Source organism: Artibeus jamaicensis, unplaced genomic scaffold (assembly GCF_021234435.1).
Source record: "Artibeus jamaicensis isolate MK-2021 breed Jamaican fruit bat unplaced genomic scaffold, CSHL_Jam_final contig_64, whole genome shotgun sequence".
NCBI lineage: Eukaryota > Metazoa > Chordata > Mammalia > Chiroptera > Phyllostomidae > Artibeus > Artibeus jamaicensis.
Window position 1 is genome coordinate 136,831 of NW_026521911.1, and position 26,888 is coordinate 163,718.

Below are 26,888 nucleotides of genomic sequence, written 5' to 3' on the forward strand. Positions count from 1 at the left end.
GTTTGCATTTATGAGTTTGTTTGTTCGTTTGCTTGTTTGTTTGTTCATTTGTTGCTTTGCATTTTATAGCCCCCATAACAGGAGGGGAAAAGACAAGAATCATATGATTGAAGTACATTTTTTAATCTTTATATTTTATATTTGCTATTGCATATAAACCCATGTCACTTAATTCAGAGCTGGTATTGTTTTCCAATAATTGTGTCATGTCTTCTTATTTTTCTGCCAAGACTGAAGTCATGTTTCTGGAGACCTCATCTGTCTTTCAAGGATGCTCCCTTCCCAGTCCTATGTCAACACCTCCTTCTTCCAGCCGCCTGCTTTCCTGATGATTGGCATCCCAGGGCTGGAGGCCTTTCATGGCTGGATCTCCATTCCTTTCTCCTGCATGTACACTGTAGCCCTCACTGGAAACTGCCTCATCCTCCTGGCTGTGAGGAGGACTCCCAGCCTGCACCAGCCCATGTACTACTTCCTGTCCATGCTGGCCCTCACTGATGTGGGCCTCACCTTGTCCACACTGCCCACCACCCTGGCTGTGCTCTGGTTTGACCATAGTCTCATTGCCTTCAATGCCTGCCTGACCCAAATGTTCTTCCTCCACTCCTTCTCTGCAGTGGAGTCCTCGGTGCTCCTGGCCATGTCATTTGACCGCTTTGTGGCCATCTCCAAGCCCTTGCACTATGCAGCTATCCTCACCAATACTGTCATCACCAGGATTGGACTGACCATTGTGGCTAGAGCCACTGTGTCCCTCCTCCCATTACCCTTCTTACTAAAGAGACTCAACTTTTGTCCTGGCAAGATCCTTCTATCCCATTCATTCTGCTTCCATGCAGATGTCATGAAAAAGGCCTGTGCAGACATTACCATCAATATCCTTTATGGGTTGTATGTAGTTCTGTCCACAGCGGGTATAGACTCCTTGCTTATTGTCCTATCTTATACCCTTATTCTTCATACAGTGATGGGCCTGGCCTCTCCCAGAGAGCGCATTCGGGCCCTCAATACTTGTATTTCTCATATCTTAGCTGTTCTGGTTTTCTACATCCCAGTCATAGGTGTGTCCATGATCCACCGTTATGGAAAGCACCTGCCTCACATTGTACATGCTCTTATTGCCTATGTGTACCTGGTGGTGCCCCCTGTGCTCAACCCCATCATCTACAGTGTGAAATCCAAGCCCATCAGAGAAGCTATGCTCAGAGTGCTGAGGGGGAAGGGCCAAGGCTGATAAAATCAAGAAGAAACCACAAAGTTTTGGGGGAAACATGGCTGAACAATCATATCTTTTCCCAGAAAGCCCTTATTTTGAGCCTTGACCCAGACACTCAGTCAAGAGTATGACAAGCAAATGGAAACCCTCAGACTGATAAGTGAAGAACAGTCTTGATTCTTTTCTGCACTCATTAATTTCAGCTGTTGCATCCAGTGTTTATTTGTTTAAGAATCTGTGCTCATTACTAGATATTAACATGAACCATGCAAGATCTTTTCCCTACTTTGGAGGAGAAAGGCTTATAACTACACCATTATAACCAAGTATACTGAGGCTTTGCTAGGTACATACCAAATGCTTAGGAATCTACAAGAGGGTTTATTGCCTTTTTGAGAGGAAATTGGAAAGTATTTGGGTAAGAAGGAGGAAGGTGAGAGGGAGTCAGTCAGGCAGAAAAGGTGGGCAAGGGGAAGGCACACCTAATAAAGGAAAACAATGTAAGAATACTGAGGTGTGTAATTATTTGGTCTGCTTCCAGAAAGGCTAGTAGTCATCATATGTGACTCAGAATTTGTGTAGGTCTTGGAGGAAGAAGGACAGGAGATGAACTAGAGACAATGAGCAATGGTGAGACTTCTGGGGTGTTTCAGATCTGATTGAAATATTTGGCCTTTACTCTTTGTCTGAGAGTCAGCCATGGAAAGGCTATCACATTGTAAAATTTGCACTGGCTTACCTGTGTATATCAGATTGAAAAGGTAAGAGTGGAGGAGAAAAAGACTGCATGTAGGAGGTTGTTGGAAGAGTCTAGAAAAAAATGGAAGTTGAAATTAAATCTGTGTCAACAGTAATGGGAAAAAATGTAGACATATTTTTAAAAACTTTTATCTCTGTGTTTCCTCCTTGGGCCTCCGGAAGTCCTTAGAAGCAATGACACCAGTAGTGAGAAGCAGAGCTAGCGCCCCCTACTATTTCTAAATGCCATTTCCCACTACAGAACCCTGGAATCCATGGAACAATTGCTAATTCCAAGTATGAAACAACTGAAAACAAAAGGTGATACATGCCTGAAAGCAATAAAGAACACAAAAACAATAGGATAATGTAAAAAATATGAACAAATGCAGAAACTCATTTGGAGAAGCTACCAGTGGCCAAAGGTAGGTCAACTAGAACATTGAAAATATACAAATGGGGGGGAAAAAGGAAGAAGAAAACTCTTCTTTATAAAAGAATGGCATGTAATAAGTGCAAAGATATTGACAGATTTAGAAAATTACCTTTCTACAGTTTTTAATGTAATTTACTTATTTTTTAAAGATTTTATTTATTTATCTTTAGAGGGGAAGGGAAGGAGAGAGGGAGAGAAACATCAATGTGTGGTTGCCTTTCGTGTGTCCCCTGCTGGGAACTGGCCTGCAGGGAACCAACCAGCCTGCAACCCAGGCATGTGCCCTGACTGGGAATCAAACCGCAATTGTCTGGTTCGCAGGCCCGTGCTCAATCCACTGAGCTACACCAGCCAGGGCTAATGTAATTTAAAGTAATTAAAAATACTTAAAGGATATTGAAAAACAGAATATTTACAAAGTCTCAAAATATCACTGCAAAGTTTAGTTACTAAATACAAAAGAATAAATGTACCTTTACAATAAAGAGATTGACAATAACTACCTTAAGCAAGGGATAAAACTTAACCCATAGTGGGATAATTTGGCTTTACCCTATTGTTATGAACATTAAGGACATCATATATGCAAAATCCCTACCAAAGATATTCAACCCGAACCTAACCATGAGGAAATCACCAGAAAAATCTTGCATATGGGAAGCAACACACACACACACACACATAAACCCCAAGCCTGGAATTTACTTGTGATGTTATAAAAACCATGCCAGGGGAATTAATCTAAATTAAAAGAGATTAAAGGGGCTTAACCATAACCAAATGCCCGCATTAACAATCCATTACTAGAACAGTTGTGAACTTTAGACATATATTGTTTATTTATGATATTAGGTTAGTATAATTTGTTTAATTTTGAAAATGGCGCTGTGGTTGTATAGGAAAATCTACCTTTAGGATATACATACTTAATATTTATTGAGAAAGATTATAATGTCTACAATTTATTTTCAAGGAAATCAGTGAAAATTACAAGTGTCCATGTGTGTATGTGCATGTGTGTGAATATATGAGTGTAAGAGAGTGGGAAAAAGAGATGAATAGATAGGGAGACAAAACAATATGACAAAAATGTTATCAATTTAGGTGATGGGAAAACAAGTGTTTATTATAATAGCCTTTTAATTTTCCATAGTTTGAAATTTATAAAAACTAAAAAGTATGAGGAAATACATATGCATATTTCAAAACATATGTGTATATGTGTATTTATATGTGCACACATACATATATACACTGCATTTTCAAACCACAATGAGTTTACCAAAGATAATTCCAGAAGAAGTCAAGGAGCATTGGTATACAATACACAATTACTATATGTGCAGGGTACTCCTCTATTTTAAGAGACAGGAAAGAGCCTGAATAAGCTGATTCATTGGTATTCAAAGTACAGAATTAAAATGCAGAGGAAGTAAGGAAGCAAAATAATTATACTTTCTCTCTATTAAAATGTAATTTCCATTCAGGCTCCAGAATTGGAATTTTGCTAATTCTCACCCAAGCTGTGTCAGGGGTTTCAACAGTGATCCCTGAGCACCGTGGGCTTCCTTCAATTGTTGTTTTTAAGCCACTATACTGTAATTGTATATAATTGTATATGAGATGGTAAAATTCTTGAGGCTAAGAATCAGGGACTATATGTTAGTTAGCATGGGCCTGGCACATAAAAGCTCACCACTCAGTAAGTGATGCTTTAATGGATGAAAGAATGAAGATGGTGAAAGAATGTAGCATGTGGTGGCAGCAGAATGATGGATCCATCACCACTCAAGGCTAGGGAGTGAATCCCCCAGCATTCTTGGCTGCAATAGTACTCCCCACAACTTTTTCCCTCTTAAGTAGAAGACTCTCATCTTCTCCAGAAGGTATCAAATGTTCTGTGCTCTTCATCCTGCTCCTCGATCTTCTCTTTCTGTTCCCTTTGTTGATTGCATACACCTTTTTTAGAGCACTTACAAGCTGCTATTGAAATTACCCTTTGTACTGATCCTAGTTCCTTAAAGACAGCATGGATTCCTGATTCGCAATGATGCCTTCAGACCCTGGCTAAGGGAATGGCCCAGAGGTGGCTTCTGAAACATTACTTTAACAAAACTATTTATGAATCATAATCCCAAATAAATAGCCTGAAGTTTTTTATTCACTTATTTAACAATTACTTACTAAGTTTACACTACATTTCAAGCAATCATAGCTGTAGGTATAGGCTGTCACATCTATGGTGCAAATGAGCATCCCTTGTTCCAAAAGGCTCCTTCAAGAAGCCTTTCTCTGACCACCCACTGTTGCCTAAAAATATAACATTAGCAACTCTAGACTTTAGTTATACATCACTCTCTTCTACCTCACCTTTTAAAATTCAGTGTCCCTAGGGGAGGGACTCCCTCATTCTAGTTATCCCAAGGGTGACACACAGGCAGGCACTTTGCTCAATATCAGCAACACTGGCAAAAAACTGGGGTGGGGAATGAGTACGTTGAAAGCAGGATTTAGAGGCCAATATTTGGAAACATAAATATGGACTTAAGATGTTTCTGCAGATCTCTGTTCAAGATCCTGATATCATTTCTATTGGGTATGCATCCAGAAGTAGGATTAATTAACCATTAATACAGTTCTATTCTTTAATTTCTGAGGAACCTCCATAGTATCTTCCACAGTGGCTACAGCAGTTTACATCACTACCAAGAATGCACAGAGGTTCCAATTTTCTCACTGTGCAGAAAAAAATAAGCAAAGTCTCCTTTGTGACTGGACATCCCTGTGGAGCAGCAACACACTAAAGCATCCAGCCAGGGGCATAAAGGTAACATCTTAGTTGCAGAGTTTTCCTGGGCTTATTCAGGATATGAAGAGACAGAGAAGGTTGTGACAACGAGCAGAGTGAGTAATTTGGGTCTCAGACAATCCCATCTACACTACTTAGAGGGATGAGGGACTAATTGGTGAGTCTGACATCCCCTCTCTGTCAGCTGCTACCAGGTAGAGGAGCTAATGGGGTGGAGGATGAGCAGATGTCAAAAGCAGGGAGAAAAGTAAGGAAGCCCGCATCCGTAGATGGCAGGCCTATCACATTAAAGAAGGGGTAGGAAGTTAAGGGGCTGCTTTCCTGAAGCACAGAGGTTTCCCAAATCAGATAACTATTGAGAAAGCCAGACTCTGTGTCCAACCAGATTACTACCCTTTTGTTCCTCTAAGTAGGGTCATAGTACAAAGGTATGTTAAGATTCCATCCCAGATAGTATCCGGCCAGTGACCTGAATGCTTGGTATCTAAACTAAGAATGTCTTCACATCTTTTCATTAAGAAGGGTTCTTTTAGAAAAGCATTTGGCTTACATGTGCATTAAAAATTATTGCCACCATAGCATTAGATAACACCTTCATCACATCACATAGTTTAGCATTTCCTTTTAGGAAAAAAGAAAAATAAAAGTGCTTGACTTTAGGGTAAAGAAAGCATGGTGGATTCCACCATCTGTTCCTAGGCAACTTGACTTTCCCAGATGTACCCAGTCACAAGTTAACAAAATCCTGGAGTCCTAAAATAGAAATGATTGAATCTCTCAGGGGAAACCTACAATTTTTAAATATCTTTGACCCTTTTATGTCCTGGAGAGAATAATAGAGGACCAAACCTAATTGGATTTCCAGGTTTAAGTGACTGCTTTTGGACTTCATGGGAATCAGAAAACATGGCAATCCAAACTGTTCTACTAAAATGGGCATTTTAGTGAATACACACACACACACAAACTGTGCTTTCACCACACAGAATACCTTCCCAAGGTCAGAACCCTCACAACACCATCAGAGTCATAAATCATAAAAATGGAAAAAGCATTATCCAGATACAAGGAAGAAATTAGCTTGATCCTGTAAAAGTTGCCCTGAACTTTTAGAAATTTGTCTTAAATGGTACCCTATAATTTTACCCTTGTATTTTGCCCCTGTGAGCTCTGAGATTTTTATAATATTCGGCTTAGTTCAGCAATGGGATCCTAAAACCACAGCCAAGAGCAGCAGATCACACAAACATGCAGAGGTGCACAGGACCTACATATCAAATAAGGGACAATGATTAAGTTCTAACATAAGGGACTGATGATTTGTTCATTACTCACCAATAGATAAATCAATGCACGTTAAAATAAAAAGAACTGTGACACTCATCCCAGGTAAAAATTAATCCTTAAATTCCTGTAAATTATATAGGCAGGCCAGAATTCACCCTCCATTTTGACTTAAACTCCCAGTAACAAGGACTATTTCTTGGATTGATTCTAAGAAATCCAAATAAGACTGGATGAAAATAAGTTTCAGTTGTATTAATCTGAAAGAGCCACTTGCCTTTACCATGTACAAACTATACAGCACAAATTGTGAAGAAACATACACACCTAAGTGGTGCTGTATTAAGGGCTGGGGTGGAAAGGAACTAGATGAAAAATTAAGGGGTTTTCAATCAATAACTCATTTTCTTGTTCACTCATTGATTGTACCTGAAAAAAACACAGGGCAGAAATTTTCAAATCAGAACAATAAATTTGAATGGGTTTTCTGATGAAACGTGATTTGGATCAGTAAAATGAAAGGTAAGAATGAGGAGATGATTAGCACAATGAATGGCTCTGTAAGAAAAACCCAAAAGTTCATGCTGAGGGGTAAACAGAAGAGTTTTTGGAAAAGTCACATCACTAATTTGGGGCCCTGCAAATAAAACCAGAGGAAAACAATCCCACCCAGATAACCTGATCCAAACAGCCCCCCACTTCCCAAATCCCCAGCATCTAGCACCGCCCATTGGCCAATACAGGCAGTCAAATTTGAGACTGTTCAAAATGTTTTAGCTAGATAGACCTGAATTTGAATTTTGAATTTTCAAACAAACAAAATAGTGAGAAATCTAATATCCAGAACATAGATATTCAATGATTGATAAGTTAGTAAATTTAGTTGCCCAGCATCAAACCCCCAAATTAGAACAGATCCCACTGAACACTAACAGAATCTAAATTTATATCTTTGATTCATGTTTTCAGTTGGTGTCTATAGAAATTCTAACTTTGGGTCCTTGGCCCCTGCGCCTGTGGCCTTCCCAGCTAGAGCAGATGTCAGTGCTGAGTGATTTACTGGGAGCCACATTCAAGGGCAAATAAAGGCCTCAACATGGGTGTGCTAAGGGGCTGAACAAAATGTTCAGCTGGTATTCAAAATTCTATGGGGAATGTTAATAAATGGAGTGAAAGGATGATTCCCCAAAAGCAAAGTGTAGCCTGTTATACTGGTATCCAGTGACCCTCACTGATGTTCTCTGGGCAAGGCATAGATGGACCCCATATATGTAAGCATCCTCAGTGACCTGGTGAGGATCAACTGTCTCTTTATTTATCAAAACTTTCCTAGTATTGATTTTCATTTTCAGCCTGAGAATTTATTATTACTTGGACTTAACTAAAAGAGAATGTTCTAGGATATATACTTGAGCCCCTCAAACAGAAAAAACCCACAAACACTAATAAATTTATAACTTATTATTCAATTCTAATAACTGATCCAGGGTAAAACTGCTATCTTCCTGGGGTGGGCTTAAGAATCTCTCTTCTTTCACGTTAGCTAAAATATTTCCCTTCTCTGTCTGTCAGCAAGGTAATTATGAAACAACTGTATGAAAGAACTTAGAAATGTTGCAAAATGCTATATCACTGGAATAACACTAAAGACCAGGACAAAGACGACGATGATGATGATGGTGGTGATAATTATCATTTAGAGAATGCTTTACAAATAAAGTATATTAAAAACATCACTTCACTTAACAAGGAGTCTGGAAAGAGTATAGAACTTATATTTAGAAACAACTAAATTCTAAACCCATTTCAGTCATTTATTTTCTGGTAATCATAAAGAAGTTAAAGTATCCCCTACATTCTGCATTTGTTTTGAGAACTTATTGGCTAATGTATGCATTTTCCTAGAACCATTAATAATAATACAAAGTAAGAAATGAGAAACAAGAAGTAATTAATTTAAAAGCCTGTACAGCATAAACAAATGTTTTCCTAATGACAGGTGTCCTGTCAGTGTCTTTTGTCTGCCCCAATTGAAGAGGTCACATCCTTCTGGAGACTTTTTCTGCCTTTCAGAGATGCTCCCTTCCCAGTCCTATGTCAACACCTCCTTCTTCCAGCCGCCTGCTTTCCTGATGATTGGCATCCCAGGGCTGGAGGCCTTTCATGGCTGGATCTCCATTCCTTTCTCCTGCATGTACACTGCAGCCCTCACTGGAAACTGCCTCATCCTCCTGGCTGTGAGGAGGACTCCCAGCCTGCACCAGCCCATGTACTACTTCCTGTCCATGCTGGCCCTCACTGATGTGGGCCTCACCTTGTCCACACTGCCCACCACCCTGGCTGTGCTCTGGTTTGACCATAGTCTCATTGCTTTCAATGCCTGCCTGGCCCAAATGTTCTTCCTCCACTCCTTCTCTGTGGTGGAGTCCTCGGTGCTCCTGGCCATGTCATTTGACCGCTTTGTGGCCATCTCCAAGCCCCTGCGCTATGCAACTGTCCTCACAAATACTATCATCATCAGGATTGCACTGGCTATTGTGGCCCGTGCTGCACTATCCCTCTTCCCAGTGCCATTCCTGCTTAAACGTCTGAACTTCTGCCCTAACAAGATCATCTTGTCCCATTCATTCTGTTTCCATCCTGATGTAATGAGAACAGCTTGTGCTGATATCACCATAAACATCCTTTATGGACTCTATGTGGTTCTGTCCACAGGAGGCATAGACTCCCTGCTCATTGTCCTGTCCTACTCTCTCATCCTGCACACAGTCCTGGGGCTGGCCTCTCCCCAGGAGCGTGTCCGGGCCCTCAACACATGTGTCTCCCACATCCTAGCAGTCTTTGTCTTCTTCATTCCAGGCATTACCATGTCCATGATTCACCGTTTTGGAAGGCACCTGACCCCCACTGTGCATGCTCTTATTGCCTATGTGTACCTGGTGGTGCCCCCTGTGCTCAACCCCATCATCTACAGTGTGAAATCCAAGCCCATCAGGGAGGCCATGCTTAGAGTGCTGAGGGGGAAGGGCCAAGGCTGATAAAACTATGAAGTATAGCACAGCCTAGGTACCATAAAAGAGACTTGTTATAGGCTCACAGAAACCTGCTACCTCCAGAAACCACAGAAAATTTTTGTCTATGTTAACAGTGGAAAGATCATGTGTCTTATTTCTGTTACAAATTTAGTTCATCATTTGCTTTATAGTGGAAACAGTGCTGAGGATTAAAGACTGAGAAATATATAAAACATGGTCCATTCCAGAAACACAATTTTATGCCAGGATAAAGGCATGTATATATACAACTAGAATATAAACTTATACTCATAAGTATCACAATAAAGTCATTTGCAAGAGATTACTAGAGGCTGCAAATTGATAGCTGCCAGAACTTGCTTAGAAAAATTGGACAAACCCCAACAAGGAAGAGGATCCTTTTTATTTCATCTTTGTAAAAAATGTGGGGGTTCAGGGGAGATGGGTTCTAGGCAACATAGAAATTGAGTAAAATAGAGAAAATCTAGAAAAAAAAGAGCAACATAGTAACGAGACTCCACATTTTGAAGAAGTAAAAGTGTTTGTGGAAAGATGAGCATCTCTGTACTTGTTTACATCTCTACCGCTTGTTCTGTCTTCACCAGTGTGACTGTGGCAAAGGGTCTGAAAAGGGAGAGGTAGGGGATGAAGTCAGAAAGGTAGACTACATGGGACTACACATAGTGCAGACTAAGTAGTTTGGTTTGTTATCTAATGCATACGAATCGTTTGTTAAAACTTTTTACGATAAAATAAGTTAGGAGTATGACTTGCAGATTGGAAGTGTGTTGGATGTATGAACAAGACTGGAGCCTAACACACTATCAGTTTTTATCTGGTCTTAGGGTCTTGCCAGACACCTTTTACTCTGCCTACAACATTCTCATCGCCCCACTGACCTGCATGGCATTTCTACCTACCTTCTCATCTGTCAAGCATAAGCCTAATTTCTCAGAAAATCCTAATTAACTTTCTTTTCTACATTATACATTGGACTGTGTTTGGCTCCTGCACAAAGGCAGTAATCTGTCACTCAACAATACTGTAACTCCCAAGGTGCCAAAGTAAACTCAGTGCCTAGTGGTGTTTGTGGAATAACAGTAGTCCAATATTCTTTTGAAAGTGGAAATGAATTTGAGTCCCCATTGGATTAATTCATTAGGCAAGTTGGAGATTTTACTTCCAGGCAGCCTCTGGTGTTTTAGAAAAAAAGAATACATATAAGTAATTACAAAAGTCTGGGAGAAGTTTTCATGATGAACTTGGATAGCTGATCTGAAGGTGTGAGAAATGAAACACAAGGGATTGACTGAATTAAGCCCTCTCACCTAGTGAAGGTTTCCAACTTTTTTACTCTAGGGGAACTCCCCTGCCATCTTCCCGAAACTGATGTTCTTCATACCTCAGTGGAACACTCTGGCTCCATGAACATTTATAGGAAAACAATTACTCTACTAAGATAAGTCAGTACATTTCTGTTTGAGTGTAACTTCTTACAAAGTGAAGTTGTGAGGGCATGTGTGTCTTTCTTCATACCTCCCCCATCAACACTTCTCCTGAAAGGGTGAGGTTCAATATTACAATATTACTTCCCCTGCACTGGGGAAGTAATATCCTATGTTGCAGTGGCTAAGAACACAAACTTTAGAGTCAGGGAAACAAATCTTAAATTCTGTCAAACATGTCTGTTATACTTACCAAGTATCAAACTTGGAGCATTTCACCATTTATGTATTAACAAACAGGGTTTTTTGTTGTTGTTTGTTTGGCTTTATTACTGACCCCTGTGTGCCAAGTACCCTGCTAGGTGATGAGAATACAATGGTACCAAAACCAATTTTATTCTTACGCAAGAAGTACAGATAAATTAAATCTCTTTAATCTTTTTTATCACCAGATGTACATCCCTCTTCTTTTAAGGGCTTGTAATTAGATCACACCTACCAAGATATGAACTACCTATCTGTGGGACCACTCTGTGTGGTTTCTGAAACTGTAGCCCCATGGGAACAAGCCCTGAAAGGGGCTAGTAAGTCTCCCTGGAAAACCAGGTAAAACCACAGATGGCAAGCATGCCTGAGTCTAACACTGAGGGTCCCCGTGGGAATCAGGCCTGAAATATACCTTGTATCCTGTGAAGCTTGCTCTGCTTTGTTTTGTATAACCCTGGTGATATAAACCTGATGCTTCAGCTCAAGGCACAAGGAATAAACTCCTTATCTCATGAAATCTGTCTTAAAGACCCTCTGGCATCAGCATACTAACAGACCCTGACCTATGACAGATCTCTGTGTTCCTTCAATTATTACCTATAGATAATACCTGTCTTTGTATGGCTATAGCCTTTTTGACATTGACTGATGAACTATGCATGCATGCTGTGTACACCTACACATACCATTCTCAATAAAAGCCATTGGAAGAAGGGCTCAGGGCATTCTCCACTGGAGGGAATTGCCACTCCCTTCCCCACCAGAACAGCAAGATTGTGTCGGACTTATTTACCATCATGGAGGATGGGAGAATTCTGTGGGCCGGACTTCCACCCACACCTATCATAAGGTCAACTGTGTCATATAACACAACACAACCACGGGAGTGACATTTCACCATATTCAAAGGTTATGGAAACTCAAACATGACATTTTTGTGGGGCATTTTAGAATTCTGCCTACTACAGTGACTAAATAGAAGGATTAATTAATGAATGCTTCTGTGAAAGCAAATAATAAGAGTATCTAACCTGTTCTAAAGGTCAAGAATGGCTTTTCTCAAGAAGTGGTAATTAATGTCTAATTATTGAAGATAAATTAACTAGAAAAAGGGGAGAGTGGGTGTTTAGGGGAAGGTATTTTAGGAAAAGAAAAACATGTCTCCAAAGATCTTGTAGGAGCAGAAGCATGGTGTGGTCAAGGAAAGGAAGGGAAGGAAGGAAAGGCAGGGTGACTGGAGGTCAAAGAGCAAGGAACCCATGGCTCAAGATACGCCTGAAAACATAAATGAGGACCAATCAGAAATATGGGAAATTATTAGGGCCGTAAGCAAGGATGAGGGTGGTTTTGATATGATCATATTGATTTTAGACAGATTATTTTATACTGTGTGGTAGAGAACAGACTGAATTAAAGCTATAATGTATGCAAATTTACCAGCTAGAAGGCTATTGAAATAGTCAAGGGGAGTAGACCTATAAATAGAAAGAAACAGATGGGGCTTCTGGTCAAGATGGTGGCATAGGAATATAAGCTCCCTGAAACCTCCCATAATCACAACAAAATTATAACAAAACTACAGAACAACCATCATTCAGAACCACCTTAAATCTAGCTGAACAGAAACCCTATAAATAAGGATATAAAGAAGCTACATCAAGATTGGTAGGAAACCAGGAATGGGATGATCCCACACCCATGTGGGTGCTTAACCACTGGGAGAGATTATCTCAGATGGGGAGGTCCCCCATGAGGAGCCAGGAGTCCCAGTCCCAAACCAGAACCCTCAGTCCAGGGTTCCACTGCTGACTTTACAAGTCCCCATAATTTCTGGATATAAATACTAGCAGAGATCGTAGATAAGCAAGACAGAGGGTTCCTGTAGTCCCAGGCATTCCTTTTAAAGGGCTCATGCACTGATTACTCGGACTCACTTGCTCTGAGCTCCAGCACTAGGGCTGCAGTTCAATAGGTGCAAGGGACATAGGGGGAGAAACTGGGTTGTCCAGCAATGGCTTAGAGGAGCAGCTTTCTCCCAGGCAGAAATGCTGGCAGGGGCCATTGTTTATTGGATGATCCCTCCCTCTATACATCTGGCAGGTGGACACCATATCTGAGTTTCCATCAACCTAACGCTGTTTGCCCCACCCTGGAATTCCCTGAGAGGGATGAAAAGTGGGGACCTACAGCCAACATTGCTCTACCCAGAGAAGCTATCATTAAGAATCAAAGGGCAGATAAAGAGCTTCCCAGACAAGAAAAAACTAAAGGAGTTCATCATCACCAAATCATTACTGTAGAAAATGTTAAAGGAACTTATTTAAGAAAAAGAAGATCAAAACCACAAACAATAAAATGGCAAAAAATGCATATCTATCAACAATTAAATCTATAAAACAAACTAAGCAATAAGAACAGAGACAGAATCAGGGATATGGAGAGCATTTTGATGGTTGCCAGATGGGAAAGGGTGTGGGAGAATGGGTGAGAGGTGAGGGAGTTGAGTACAAATATGTAGCTATAGAATAGCCATGGGGATGTAAAGTACTGTATAGGAAATGGAGTAGCCAAAGGACTTATATGCATGACCCATGGACCTGAACAAAGGTGGGGGTACTGCCTGAGGGAGTGGGTGGTGACCTTGAAAGCAGAGCTGCCTGGTTGCTATGCTTGTTAAGAGCAAGACTGTCTTCTGGTCCATACCCAACATGACTACAAATAAAGCACAGCTCTGAAAAAGTTCCTCCCCTACCAGCTAGCAGCCACCCTCAAATGACCAATGTTATCTACATCTACCACTCCTCTTACCCCATCTTAGTGCTTCCCAATCTTGCTACCTCTCACAGTCACCTATAAAACTTTTTCAGTGTACAGTTTGCTGAGCCCTATGTAAGACCTCTGGAATTAGAATCTCTAATAACAGTAGACCTAGAAATCTGCACTTTCAAAAAGTTCTCCAGGTAGGTAGGTCTCTTGTACAGTTGAGGAGCATTTGTCCATGCATCAGCACCATGTAAGAAGCATCTTTTGTGCCCGAAGATAATTCTCAATAAATTTTAAGATTCAAATCATGTAAAGTATATTCTCTGATCACAAGGAAATTAAGTTAGAAAGCAATAGCATAAAAAGCTCTGAGGAACTCCTCAAACCTTTGAAAACTAAACAATGCACTTCTAAATAAACTATAGTTCAAAGAAGAAGTTAACAGGGAAACTATTAGTTACTTTGAACTGAATGAAAAGGAAATATACCAAGTTTGTGGGATGTAGGTGTCAAGCAGTAGTTAAAAGGGAAATGTTTAGCGTTACAGCACCTATATAAGAAAAAAAGATCCCGTAGCCCCAGCTTACACCTTAAGAGTCTAGAAAAATAAGAGAAAATTAAATCCTATTTAAGCAGGAAAAGAAAATGATAAAGAGAAGAAATCAACAAAACAAGAAAGAGAAAATCAGTGAAACTGAAATCTGTTTCACTGAGAAAAGCAATAAGATACATGAAGCTCTATCCAGATTCAACAAGAAGAGAGAGGTGGGGGTGGGAGAAAGAGAGAGGGAGACATCAATACAAGGAATGAGAGAGGTGACCTCACTACAGATGCTACAGATATTAAAAGTATTATAGGAAAATATTATAAATACTTTCATGCCAGTAAATTTGATAACTTTAATAAGATAGAAAATGCCTTGAAAGACATAAAACCTTCCAAGTCTGAATCAAGAAAGGGTGATACATCTTTCAGTTCTTCTTAGTGTCTTTTTTCCCATTACCTTCATTTGCTAAGACACTTTTCTCTGAATGGTTTTCTAATTTCTATCTTCCAAATTTTACATTCCCTATGCCACCGGTATGGTGTCCTCCCAGTGTTATACCTATATTTTAATAAAGAACAATGACCAATAAGAAGATCTTAAAAATAAAGGAAAGGAACAGATTTCCTGTCAATTATGATAGTAAGAAATATGAAAAGAAAGAATAAAAGAATGGAAAAGAAGGAAAAACTACATCAGGGCTCTAAAAACGTCTGTGAAGGAGGACCTTAGAGGAAAAACAGCTCTACTTCTTATACAAGCTACCCTGGAACTGGTGGTCTAAAGTGGACCTTCTCCCACCTACCCCAATCCCAACCTGCAACTTCAGTAGCAGAAATAAAGAAAGGATGCTTTGGGGTCAGGATTCAAGCTCTTGCGGTTATATGCTAGAACAGCAATTTTCAACCTTTTTCATCTCGTGGCACAAATAAACTAATGGTTGGAATTCTGCAGCACACCAAAAAACAATTTTGATTCATTCACACCAGGTGGCTATTGTTGTGTTAGCTGTTTTCATATTTTTAGTTTAACAATCACAGGGAAAAGAGGTCAGTACCTCTGACTAAATAGTCAGGTGTCACATGTTGAAAAACCCTTGTGGCATGCCAGTGTGCTGTTTGCAGCGCACCCGTTGAAGATCGTTGTGCTGGAGAATATGTACTGACTTAAAGCTCCCTACGGTTGGGGTTTTTGCCTTATTCTTCTCTGTAACCCTAGCCTCCTCCAACACAATGTCTTATCTTATTATATCTTTCCATAAATGTTCATTAAATAGTGGCTAAACAAATGTGCTCATCAGGCGATGCTGATAGTGACACAGTAATATGGTGCCATCTGCCTCAGCTCTTCCTGTAAGTTCACTCAGGCATGTCCCTTGCTTGTGGGTTTCCATGGTGAAGTCTGATATTAAAAATTGCATCCTCTTCTATGTCCCTATTTTAGGTATCCCCCAGGTTCTCCATACCATTATTCTTCAACTTTCTTTGAGTTAAAAGCCCTGCATCACTGTTGACTTCCTTAGGAGTGGAAAGGGAAGACTGTAATCTGATTCTGTATCAGCTTCATTTCCTTTGGATCAAGAAAGAGTAATAGAAAAAGTTATGAGATGCCAGGAGAATAGACAAGAAAAAGTTTGAGAGTACCTCTTTTAAAAAACAAACAGTGAACATCAACTCTGAAATTGTAAGCCAATGGTATAATATGGCCCTTTCCCAAATTCAAGTCTGCCTAGCTGAAGAATGGCAGACATAGTAGAAGGATATAACACTCCACATGCATGTCTATTGATTGTATCCAAAGGAGTCTTATCTCAGTTAAAGGAGTGATATAATTTACCTCACTAACTTGAATAGATATAGCTCAAAAGTCTCACAAACTTTTCTGAACTTGAAATGGTTCAGTTTTTTTTTTTTAATTGTATGCCAAGAGATCTGGGAACACTGAGGAGAGTTTTGTTTGGGGATTGTATGTTTTGTTTTGTTTGTTTGTATTTAGCTTTGGCTTTGGCAAATCATAAAGAGCTTCATTGTATGAGATATTATTAAAATAAAATGGCAAAAGGCAATTCAGGCAAGAAAAAGAGGCCTTAGAAGCATATAAAATCATTAAGAAATAGCAAGTATTACATGGTAGCTGAATAACATAGTATACGGAAATATTCAAAATATTTACTGGAAAAGTAAGATGGAAATAGGTATAGAAGAGTAAAGGAGGAGCCTACTTACATTCTAAGAGGGTTGGGCTCTATATACAAGGCAATAAAGATATTTAATGGATTTTAAACAGGAAGGTTAGATAATCGGCTGTGTTTCGAAAAACTCCTTCAAGCTGATATGGGATTTAGGACTGATATGAATGATGTTGAAAGGCAAGGAGACCAGTGTGGAAGGTATGCAATCGTCCAAGCAAAAAGTGAGTATGTGGACTAGAGCACTGATAGTTAGAATGGAGAACATGAGACATGTTTATAAAGTATTTCTAGGTAGAACCTACAAAAAGGAACAAGTGGCTCCTATACAGATTTAATATTATTCATACTTCCTCAGAACTCAAAAAAGGTTGAAGGCTGAGATGTTATGACCAGAGACAGGAATATAAAAAGGAAATGAGAAAGGTAGAAGGATGCTCGTGTAAAAGGCATATAATGAAGGTCTTTGCCCTGAACCTACACTAGCTTCCAGCCAAATTTCTTAAAAGAGGTAGTCTCTCCCTCTCATTCCTGTCCTCCACTTTAAGCCCTTCCAGCAGATTCAGTGTGTGTGTGTGTGTGTGTGTGTGTGTGTGTGTGTGTGTGTTTTCACACTTACACTCACAAAATGTTTAAGTCATCTGGTATCAAACCTATGAAACTTTATCCTGAGCATTATTAACTACCTTGGACCTAGAATTTCTTCTAAAAATCTAGAATAATGGCTGCATCTCTATAAAAAAATATGTAAAACGTGTCTGTTTGTTCATTTTTTTTTAACCATGAAATATTTATCTTTTTTCTCTTCACAAGTGGAATTGAGATTAATTATCTGGATATATGTAGCATATTTTTTATGTGAGTGATAGTTTTTATATCTTTGTTTTTTGTGGTGACCCATAAAAGTCAGTGATTCAGCCACTCGATGTTGTAGAAATATATGAATATCCAAAATAAATTCCTACTAGGTGCCAAAATAATTCTTCTTTTTTCTCATTTCAACATTTTCTTTTTCTTTATTTTATTTTCTTTATTTTTATTTTATTTTTTTATTTTAATTGTTGTTCAACTATTATTTTTAATGTATTTTATTGATTATGTTATTACAGTTGTCCCATTTTCCCCCTTTACTTCCCTCCACCCTGCACACCCCCTCCCACCCACATTCCCCGGCTTTAGTTCATGTCCATGTGTCATGCTTATAAGTTCTTTAGCTGCTACATTCTTGCCCTCCCCCTATCTATTTTCTACCTACTATCTATGCTACTTATTCTCTGTACCTTTTGCCCCTCTCTCTTCCTCCCACTCCCCTGTTGCTGACCCTCCATGTGATCTCCATTTGTGTGATTCTGTTCCTGGTATAGTTGTTTGCTTAGTTTTTGGTTTTTGTTTTAGGTGTGGTTGTTTATACTTGTAAGTTTGCCGTCATTTTACTGTACAAGTTTTTTATCTTCTTTTTCTTAGATAAGTCTTTTTAACATTTCATATAATAAGGGCTTAGTGAGATAAACTCTTTTAATTTGACCTTATCTGAAAAGCACTTTATCTGCCCTTCCATTCGAAATGAAAGCTTTGATGGATACAGCAATCTTGGATGTAGGTCTTTGGATTTCATGACTTGGAATACTTCTTTCCAGCTCCTTCTTGCCTGTAAGGTCTCTTTTGAAAAATCAGCTGACAGTCTTGTGGGCACTCCTTTGTAGGTAACTCTCTCCTTTTGTCTTGCTGCTCTTAAGATTCTCTCTTTCATTTTAATCTTGGCTTATATAATGATGATGTGCCTTGGTGTGTTCCTCCTGGGGTCAAACTTCTTTGAGACTCTCTGAGCTTCCTGGACTTCCTGGAAGTCTATTTCCCTTGCCAGATTGGAGAAGTTCTCCTTTATTATTTGTTCAAATAACTTTTCCACTTGTTGCTCTTCCTCTTCTCCTTCTGGTACCCCTATAATTCAGATGTTGGAACGTTTAAAGATGTCCTGGAGGTTCCTAAGCCTCTCCTCATTTTTTTTGAATTTTTGCTTCTTCATTCTTTTCTGATTGATTGTTTCTTTCTTCCTTCTGGTCCACTTCATTGATCTGAGTGCCAGTTTCCTTCCCATCACTATTGGTTCCCTGTACATTTTCCTTTATTTCACTTAGCATAGTCTTCATTTTCTCATCTAATTTGCAACCAAATTCAACCAATTTTGTTAGCATCCTGATTACCAATGTTTTGAACTATGCATCTGATAGGTTGGCTACCTCTTTATTGCTTAATTGTATTTGTTCTAGAGTTTTGATCTGTTCTTTCATTTGGGCCATTTTTTTTTTTGTCTTCACATGTCTGTTACATAGAGATGGGCAGAGGCCTAGGTGTTCATGGAGGGCGGGGGCAACTTACCTTGCTGTGTGGTGACCCTGTATGTGGGGCAGAGGTCTGAGAGGGAACAATGGCACTTGCTCCACTCTCTGCCAGATTTCAGTCACTTCTCCCACTTCCCACAAGCAAATTGGGCCCTTCTGATTCACATGTGGGTGCAAATTCAAATTGGGTGCTGATTCGCATGTGGGTGGGCTTATGTACATTCTAGGGCCCTGTGGGTATCTCCAATAAACTCTCTTGTGAGTCTGGGAGTGTCTCCTGGCACCTCAATCCCCACAGGTGTTTTTCAATTGGTGTTTTGAGGCTTTATTTCTCCTTGCTGGGACCCTGGGTTACGTGGTCTGTCTCACTCCCCAGCTTTGCCTGGTTTATCTACTTGTGAATGTGGGACCACCCAGTCAGACAGCCACCTTGCCCATCATGCCCCTCCACAATCCACAGCCTCCCTGGGTCCTCCACCTGCTGTCTTGCATGCCAGGGCCCACTAGCCACCGCTTTGCCCCAACCCCTCTCTGCTTGGTCGCCTGACTCTGCCCCTCCTACTGGTATAGATGAATATGTCTACTTTAACTCCTCGGTTGTCGGACTTCCATACAATTCAATTTTCTGTCAATACTGGTTGTTTTTTGTTTCTAAATTGTTGTTGTCCTTATTTTGATTGTGTGAAGAGACACATTGTATCTACCTACACTTCCATCTTGGCCAGAAGCCCTGATTTATCTGTTTATTATTAATCTGCCTGTGTCTCCAATAGGATTTCAAATATAAAACACATACAAACATTTATCATATGCCCATACAGAAGCATGTACAAAAAAAACACTTAATAAAAATCTGAAAAAATAAACACCAAAATGCTAACAATATTTTTTCTTTTCAGGTGACAAGTTTATTGGAGTTTCACTATATCATTACTTTTTTTATATGTTCAGAGTGCCTAAGATTTTTGTTTACAGTAATCACATTGCTTCCCTAATAGGAATAAAAGATCTGTCTTTCTCTGTCTTTCATTCTATTTCTCTCAATCCCAATGGCACTCCAGGGCTAAAGGGAAAACTTATTTTCAAAAATGGGGATTGGGAGTACACGGCTCTGCTGCCCCATCCATATGGAGATGCTCCAACCAGTTTCTTCTCTGAAGGATCTGTCGTGCTTTTATTAAGAAAAAATTTTCCCTAATGCTGTCTCCCAAAGTGCTGATACCAAAAATCTAAATTAAAGGACTTCAAATGAATAAGAATTTTGATCAATGATACCTAGGTATCTACAGTGTGGGTCCTCACATGGAAAAAATTAAGGATGCGCTGCCGGATCTCCTTTGTCTTCACTCCGTAGACAATAGGGTTGAGCACAGGAGGGATAAGCAGGTACACGTTGGCCATGATGACCGGCAGGAGGGAATCATGCCGCTTGCCAAAGCGGTGCACCATAGACAATCCAATGAACGGCACATAGAATATGAAAACAGCACACACATGAGACACACAGGTGCCAAAAGCCTTTTTCTGGGCTTCTCGTGTCAAGCCCAACACAGTCTTGAGAATAAGCAGATATGATAAGGAGATGAGAAGTGAATCCAGGCCAATGGCAGAGATGATGACAATGAGGCCATAGATAACATCAACACTGATGTCAGCACAGGCCAGTTTCATGACATCTTGGTGTAGGCAGTAGGAATGGGAAAGGGTATTGGAGCGGCAGAAAGGCAGCAGTTTGATGAAGATAGGCAGGGGTGCCATAAGTGCAGCACCACGTAGCACAGCAGCCACGCCAATCTTGGTAACACGTGGCAATGTTAGCACAGTTGCATGATGTAGTGGGTGGCAGATTGCCACATAGCGGTCAAAGGCCATGGCCAGCAATACCGTGGACTCCATGCCAGATAAGGAGTGGATAGCAAACATCTGCAGCAGACAAGCATCAAATTGGATGATAGTAGAATTGAACCAGAAGATGGCCAGCATTTTGGGCATGGATGAAGTGGAGGTGAGGACATCAAGGCTAGAAAGCATGCAAAGGAAAATATACATGGGTTCATGTAGGCTGTGCTCCACCCACACAATGTAGATGATTGTCAAGTTACCTAGCACAGCAATGAGATAAAGGGAGCACAATGGGAAGGCCAACCAGAACTGAGCTTCTTCCAAGCCAGGGAGGCCTATTAGAACAAAATATGTGGCACTGGATTCATTGCCATCAGGGCCCACCATAGTGAAGAAGCTGAGCTGCAACGAACCAACCAATGCCAGGCCAGGAAAGGCTGAAATGCAAAGATGAGCTATTGTCAGATCCTCCAGAACCACAACACCATACTTCTCCCCCTCCATGCTGATGCCCTATTCTCTGACTCAGACTCTAACTTCATTGTCTATCCAAACCCTGATTCTATTCTAAATTCAACCTAACCATCCTTCAAAACTCAAGCCCCAGATAAAAATTTACCAGCTCTACTTACTAATCCCACCCCTGGCTACAAAAGTGATGGATGAAACTAGAAATTGCTGAGGTGAAAAATGTCAGGTCTGAGTTTGCTCAGATCATCTCTCTCAGTTGAAACAGAGCAGTGGTCCCCAACTTGTTTGGCACCAGGGACCAGGCTTTGTGGAAGACAATTTTTCCACAGAGAGTGGGGGGTGGGGCAGGAGGAGAGGAGACAGAAGGCAGAGCTCAGGCAGTAATGCAAAGCTTCGCTCACTTGCCCACTGCTCACCTCCTGCTGGGCTGCCTTGCTCCTAACAGGCCACTGACTGGTACCAGTCCCTGGCTCCAGGGGTTGGGAACCCCTTAGTTACAGAGTTAGATAACTTCCTCCTTTCCTTTCTAGCATCCACAAATATTCACATGTTGCTCATCTTTATTAGATTATGCGAATTGTATAGATTTAATATGTATGTGTATACATACACGCATTACACATACACATTCAGCTACAGTTTGGGAGCAAGCTATGGAAATAGTGCCATTTACTTTAGGGTATATTTAAGATAATTTTGTCTTGGGAATTAAAAAAGCAAAGGTAGATATATAAGATAGGCCCTCTGGCCATGGGGTAGGGCCTTTCTGCCTGGGGAACCAGAGAAGAACTGAGTGTTCATGGCCACCAGCAGGAAGGGCTTGCACCAGTCACTGGGGTTCAAGATGTGTCAATACACTTTATTCTACCATTAAGTTGTCACCTACAGGTTCTCTCAGACCAGACACAAAGGGGAAATCACTAGGAGCATGGGATTTAGAACACAATGACTGAATTTAATTCAAACTGCTGGAAAAAGAAGGTATAAGGAGTCATATTTAACCTAGAATTTCAGGCAATAGGCCAAAGCCATCAATGTCACTTAAGTCTTCTGTACTGACCTCTCTGTAGCATATGACACTGTGAGCAGTTCCCTCCTTCTTGAAATGTCTCCCTCTTCCTGCTACTTCTCCTCATCTCTCTCTGATCACTAGTTCTTGGTCTCCTTTCTGGACCTTCAGCCTCCTCTGCTTGACCATTAAACATACTTCTAAATAACAATGCTCTCAGAATCTTATCCTCACTGTTCTTGTTCTGTATCCCTCTTCTTAGGAAATCTCATTCCCTTCAGTAAACCCATTTTATGTATAACCTGTTGATTCCCAAATCTATTTGGCAAGCCCTGAATTATCATTTGTGATCCAAATTCATAATCCCAAAGTCTTACCAAAGGACTTGCCTGTCTATCTCACAGAGACATTCAACTCTCCCTGTCCAAAAACAAATCTTCCAGAGGCAGCGTTACATAGCTGTTAAGAATATGAGTTACGAAGTCAATCTTTCAAATCCCAGTCAAGGACTTCCTTAGGTGTGTAATCTAGGGCAAATCAGTTAACCTTTCTAAGCCTCAGTTTTATTACCTTTAATATGAGGATAACAGTCACTGCCTAATAGAGGTTGAAGTGAGGATCAAATGAGATGTTGAATGTGAAGCATAAAACACAGTGCCAGGCACATCGTAAGTGTGCAGAAAACCCTATCTATTTTTGTTAACTTTTTAGCCTCCAGTGTTTCCTTTTCCTGTTATGGTGGCCAAAACTGTCACACAAGCTAGACACTCTGATTCTGATTGCCATGACTCTCGTGCAAACTTTTCCATCTGTACAATCCCAATAATCTAACCAAAAGAAAGCAGGTCACTGAATATTGTTTTAAAAAAAATCCTTTGAAATCTGCAAATTGATTCTAAAATAAAGACTGAACTGCCAGGCTGGGGTAAAAGGTCTGTACTTCAGTATCCGGTCCTAGGTTTCTTTCTTACTACTCCCCAACATGACCCCTGTGACTCAGCAGTTTTAGACTACATAGTGTTTCATAAAGGAGCATTGATCCCCATACCTCTGTGTCTTTTCATCTTTTGTACTTCTTGTCCCATTGTCAAGATCCTTCCAGGCCTCCCTCCTCAGCTTCCACTGAGCAAAATCTTACTCATCTTTCACATCCTGGTTAACTGTCTCTCTCTCTCCTACGCTATTTTCCTAAACCTCTTTCCCCTGGGTATAATTAAATATTTCCTGCTCTATGCTCCCAGAGAAATTTGTTTAGGTCTCATTTTATTAATTTAACCTCCTGAACTATAATTATTGCATAATTGTTTTCTCTTGAATTATAAATTATTGCGTAATTGCTTTCCCCTGAATTATGGTAGGGACAGAAACCCTACCATATTTACTAGTGCTTAGTTAATGTGTGTTGAAAACAAAAATGAGTTTTAATAAAGGAAGACTCCCTCAATGGGCATCTAATGAGTAAAACACAATCAAGAATGTGGGAAGGATTGATAGTTCACTGAACTTAGAGACTTCTGAAAAGAATAAGAGAATGCTTAGAAGCTTAGGGTGGAGTGGTCTTAACTTCAGAACAAGAATCTTTAGGGCCAAATGGAAAAGGCCTTTCTTACCCAGGGAGCCAGGGGACATGTGAGCCCACATGGAGAATAGAGTAGGTGGAAAGCCTCAGCTCTAAATAAATGTAAAGTGGACATACACATAGTTTGTGCCCAAGAGAGGAGGTGACCTAGGATTCCTCCCCTAGAGACATTAGCAGGAGGGCTCTGGTTCCCCAGAGAACCAGATATCCATACCACCCAGAAATTTCACATGAACAGAAATGATAGTGCAGGGCAAATACCAGGATAAAAATGTGCTGTCTTAGAAGACATGTTGGGAAAGAATCATGGATTGCCATATTCGATCCTATAACCTCCAAGGGTAAAATGATGTAATGAGCAGAGTCCTGAGGCCAGCAATGCAAGTCTCAGCTATAAACCAATGCAGAGGACACAATAACTCACAGTACTGCTGCAAAATTATATGAGATAAGGCATGTCAAAAGGCATTGTAAAAACCGCATCAGTGTGCAAAGCACTTTTTCTTTATGTTTCCATAAAAACAGGAGACAAGATCTCTGAAATGGTATGAAGTTCCTAAAAACTATGTATTTCCCTCTTATTTTTCACCTCACTGCCACTCTACTTCAAGCACATACTAATATACACACACACAGTGACAAGCAGTTCGTCTCTCACAATGGCAAAGACTGAGCACTGATATGGAGAAATCAGAGAGGAAGATTCATCTGCACTGGAAGGGCAGTGTCTCAGCAGCATGAAATGGGCAGCTATCGCTGGAGGTAAAATATCAGACAACCTCAGAAGACTGCAGCAGGACAGAAAGAAAGGACTGGGAGAGAGAGCCAGCCAGAGGGCTCAAGAATCACCCCTCAGACTGCCCACCCCTGAGGAATCCCAATCTCCCACAGTCCCACCAGGAGGCAGGCAGAGGGACCAAATGACTTCCAGCCTGAACAACTACTGGTAATCAGAACCACTGGCATATACTCTGAGACAGACCATTTGGAGCTACGAAGGAAATTGGAACTAAATCATTCTAATTTAAAAATAAAGCACAATCAAGGAAAAACAAACACAGAAACTTTTTTCTTTTTTTTTTTTTTTTTAGCAAGGCCACCTACACTGCTCTCACCTCCAGGGAATTATCCCATGCTTAAGATTTCTCTCTAAAAAAGTCGCACTGTCTTGGCAAGTCCCAGAAATGTCCCTTGGAGAACTGTGGAGGACATGCTGGCCTTTTCTCAAGGATGAGGGAGCAGGAGCCCCAGCTTCAAAGAGTAGAAATCCACTTTGAGGTCTTTAGTCCACTTCATTCCTTCCCCCGGCCTCTAACACTCTGTCCCCCAGTGCCAATTCAGACCCCATGACCAGCCCTTGCTCACACTCTTCCCCAGAACTTTCTCAGCTCCTGCCTTCTCAGAGACCCAAGTAAAAGCAGTCAGAGAGATAGGCCACGGCTATCAGCTCTATCTCTTCTGACCCAACAGAACAATGAGGTCACTCCCAAAACAGATTATATTGTTTTGTGGTAATAGCAGAAGTCATTGAGTGCCGACAAAATTGCAGATATTGCATAAAGCTTATAATAAAAATTCTATGGATCTTCTCTAAATATTGTATGTGAGAAAACTGGTGTCCCAAGGGGGAAAAATTGTTGCCAGTTTACTGGTGAAGTAAAAATTTAACCTAGATTGGCTAACTCCAAGGCCTTACATTTTCCCCTATTCTAGGATGCTTTTAATTTTGTGCACCTTCTGAAAGCTAATAAATTCTTCCCAAGAGGAAGGGTAGGTGAGGGTGTGCTAAATAGAACACCTGGCCCAGGTAGATCCTGGGAAGGGAACCCAAGAGGAAAGTAAAGAAGACCCTCCTGACAGAGATGCGGGCACTCTCTTCCTTTCAGCCCCAACTTCTTTGACTGTGGCATGGGCAGTCCACACAGTACAAATTAAACAGCTTTACCCACTACCCAGTACTTCCTTCACATATGATTAGAGTCTGTCATCAACCTGCCGGGCAGGTATTATTAATTCCACTTGACAGATAAGGATGTTGAGGGTTAGTTAGTTTTCTCATTGCCAAATCCATGTGCTTTCCAATAGGCCAGGCTACTTACTGCCCTGCCTCTTCACCAGACTCCTTAAGAATGGGTCAACGCTTTTTAAGGACTGTTTCAATGTTAACTTACAAGGAATCCGAAATCTGAGGACCCATGAGTCTAGAGGGCCTCTTGAGAACTCAGGGCATTGGATCAGGTTCAGTGGGGAAAAGGAATGAGGGGATGGGAGAGGGGATTTGTGGTCACTTCCATATCTGGGCTAAGCACAGAGAATGTTCCATGCCTACAGCATTGGGTAGACATCTCGTGCACCACTGCTGGCCTCTGTGGGAACATGTGACAGACAATGTCTCAGAGGGAAGCCCAGAAACATCTAAGAGACTCTAGCTTCTGGTCCCAGGCCCAGAGAGTGAAGGCCAACATCAGGAGCAATGCTGTAATGAACAAGGATGGCCGGAGGTCATCATTCAATTCACAAAGGAGAAGCCCATTTTCCTAATAATCTATCAGGGTGGTAGCCCCAGAATCACATCCACTCCAAATTATCACATACTCTGATCCCCATACCTTGCTTGTATTTAATAAAGCAAATGAACCCCTGCAGGACCCTGCCCTTTCTTTTTAGACCATAATGGAAAGATAAGAAAGTGCAATTTCTAACTAGATAAAAAGTGAGGCTCCCAGCCCCACTCTACTCATTCAAGTCAGCCTGGCCCTCCAAAATCACTCCTATGCAGAGCCCCAGGGGCTCTGGTTCCTGCCCCTCTACTTCCCAAGGAAGACCAGAGCCAATGAGTCCCAGAGACCTGGACAGTTAGACTTAGTTATCAGTGCCCAACACAGCTACTCTGGCTGCTGCCTGCACATAGGGAATAGC

The 26,888-nt window shown here is 40.7% G+C and overlaps 3 protein-coding genes across 3 annotated transcripts; 2 read left to right on the forward strand and 1 right to left on the reverse strand.

Annotated features, from left to right (window-relative positions):
• The first annotated feature begins 271 nt into the window (after positions 1 to 271).
• On the forward strand, positions 272 to 1,234 carry LOC119042135 (olfactory receptor 51G2). Its single transcript, XM_037135737.2, has one exon. It carries the CDS (start codon positions 272 to 274, stop codon positions 1,232 to 1,234), a length of 963 nt encoding a protein of 320 aa, XP_036991632.2.
• Positions 1,235 to 8,558: 7,324 nt separating this feature from the next.
• LOC119042150 (olfactory receptor 51I2) lies at positions 8,559 to 9,521 on the forward strand. The gene has a single exon (XM_037135763.2). It carries the CDS (start codon positions 8,559 to 8,561, stop codon positions 9,519 to 9,521), a length of 963 nt encoding a protein of 320 aa, XP_036991658.2.
• A 10,822-nt stretch (positions 9,522 to 20,343) lies between these two features.
• LOC119042121 (olfactory receptor 51E1) lies at positions 20,344 to 21,356 on the reverse strand. Its single transcript, XM_037135713.2, has one exon. It carries the CDS (start codon positions 21,295 to 21,297, stop codon positions 20,344 to 20,346), a length of 954 nt encoding a protein of 317 aa, XP_036991608.2. The 5' UTR covers positions 21,298 to 21,356.
• Positions 21,357 to 26,888: the final 5,532 nt, after the last annotated feature.

Coding starts and splice junctions, on each gene's coding strand:
- LOC119042121 (XM_037135713.2), bottom strand. CDS start 21,297: ATGGTGGGCCCTGATGGCAATGAATCCAGTGCCACATATTTTGTTCTA.
- LOC119042135 (XM_037135737.2), top strand. CDS start 272: ATGCTCCCTTCCCAGTCCTATGTCAACACCTCCTTCTTCCAGCCGCCT.
- LOC119042150 (XM_037135763.2), top strand. CDS start 8,559: ATGCTCCCTTCCCAGTCCTATGTCAACACCTCCTTCTTCCAGCCGCCT.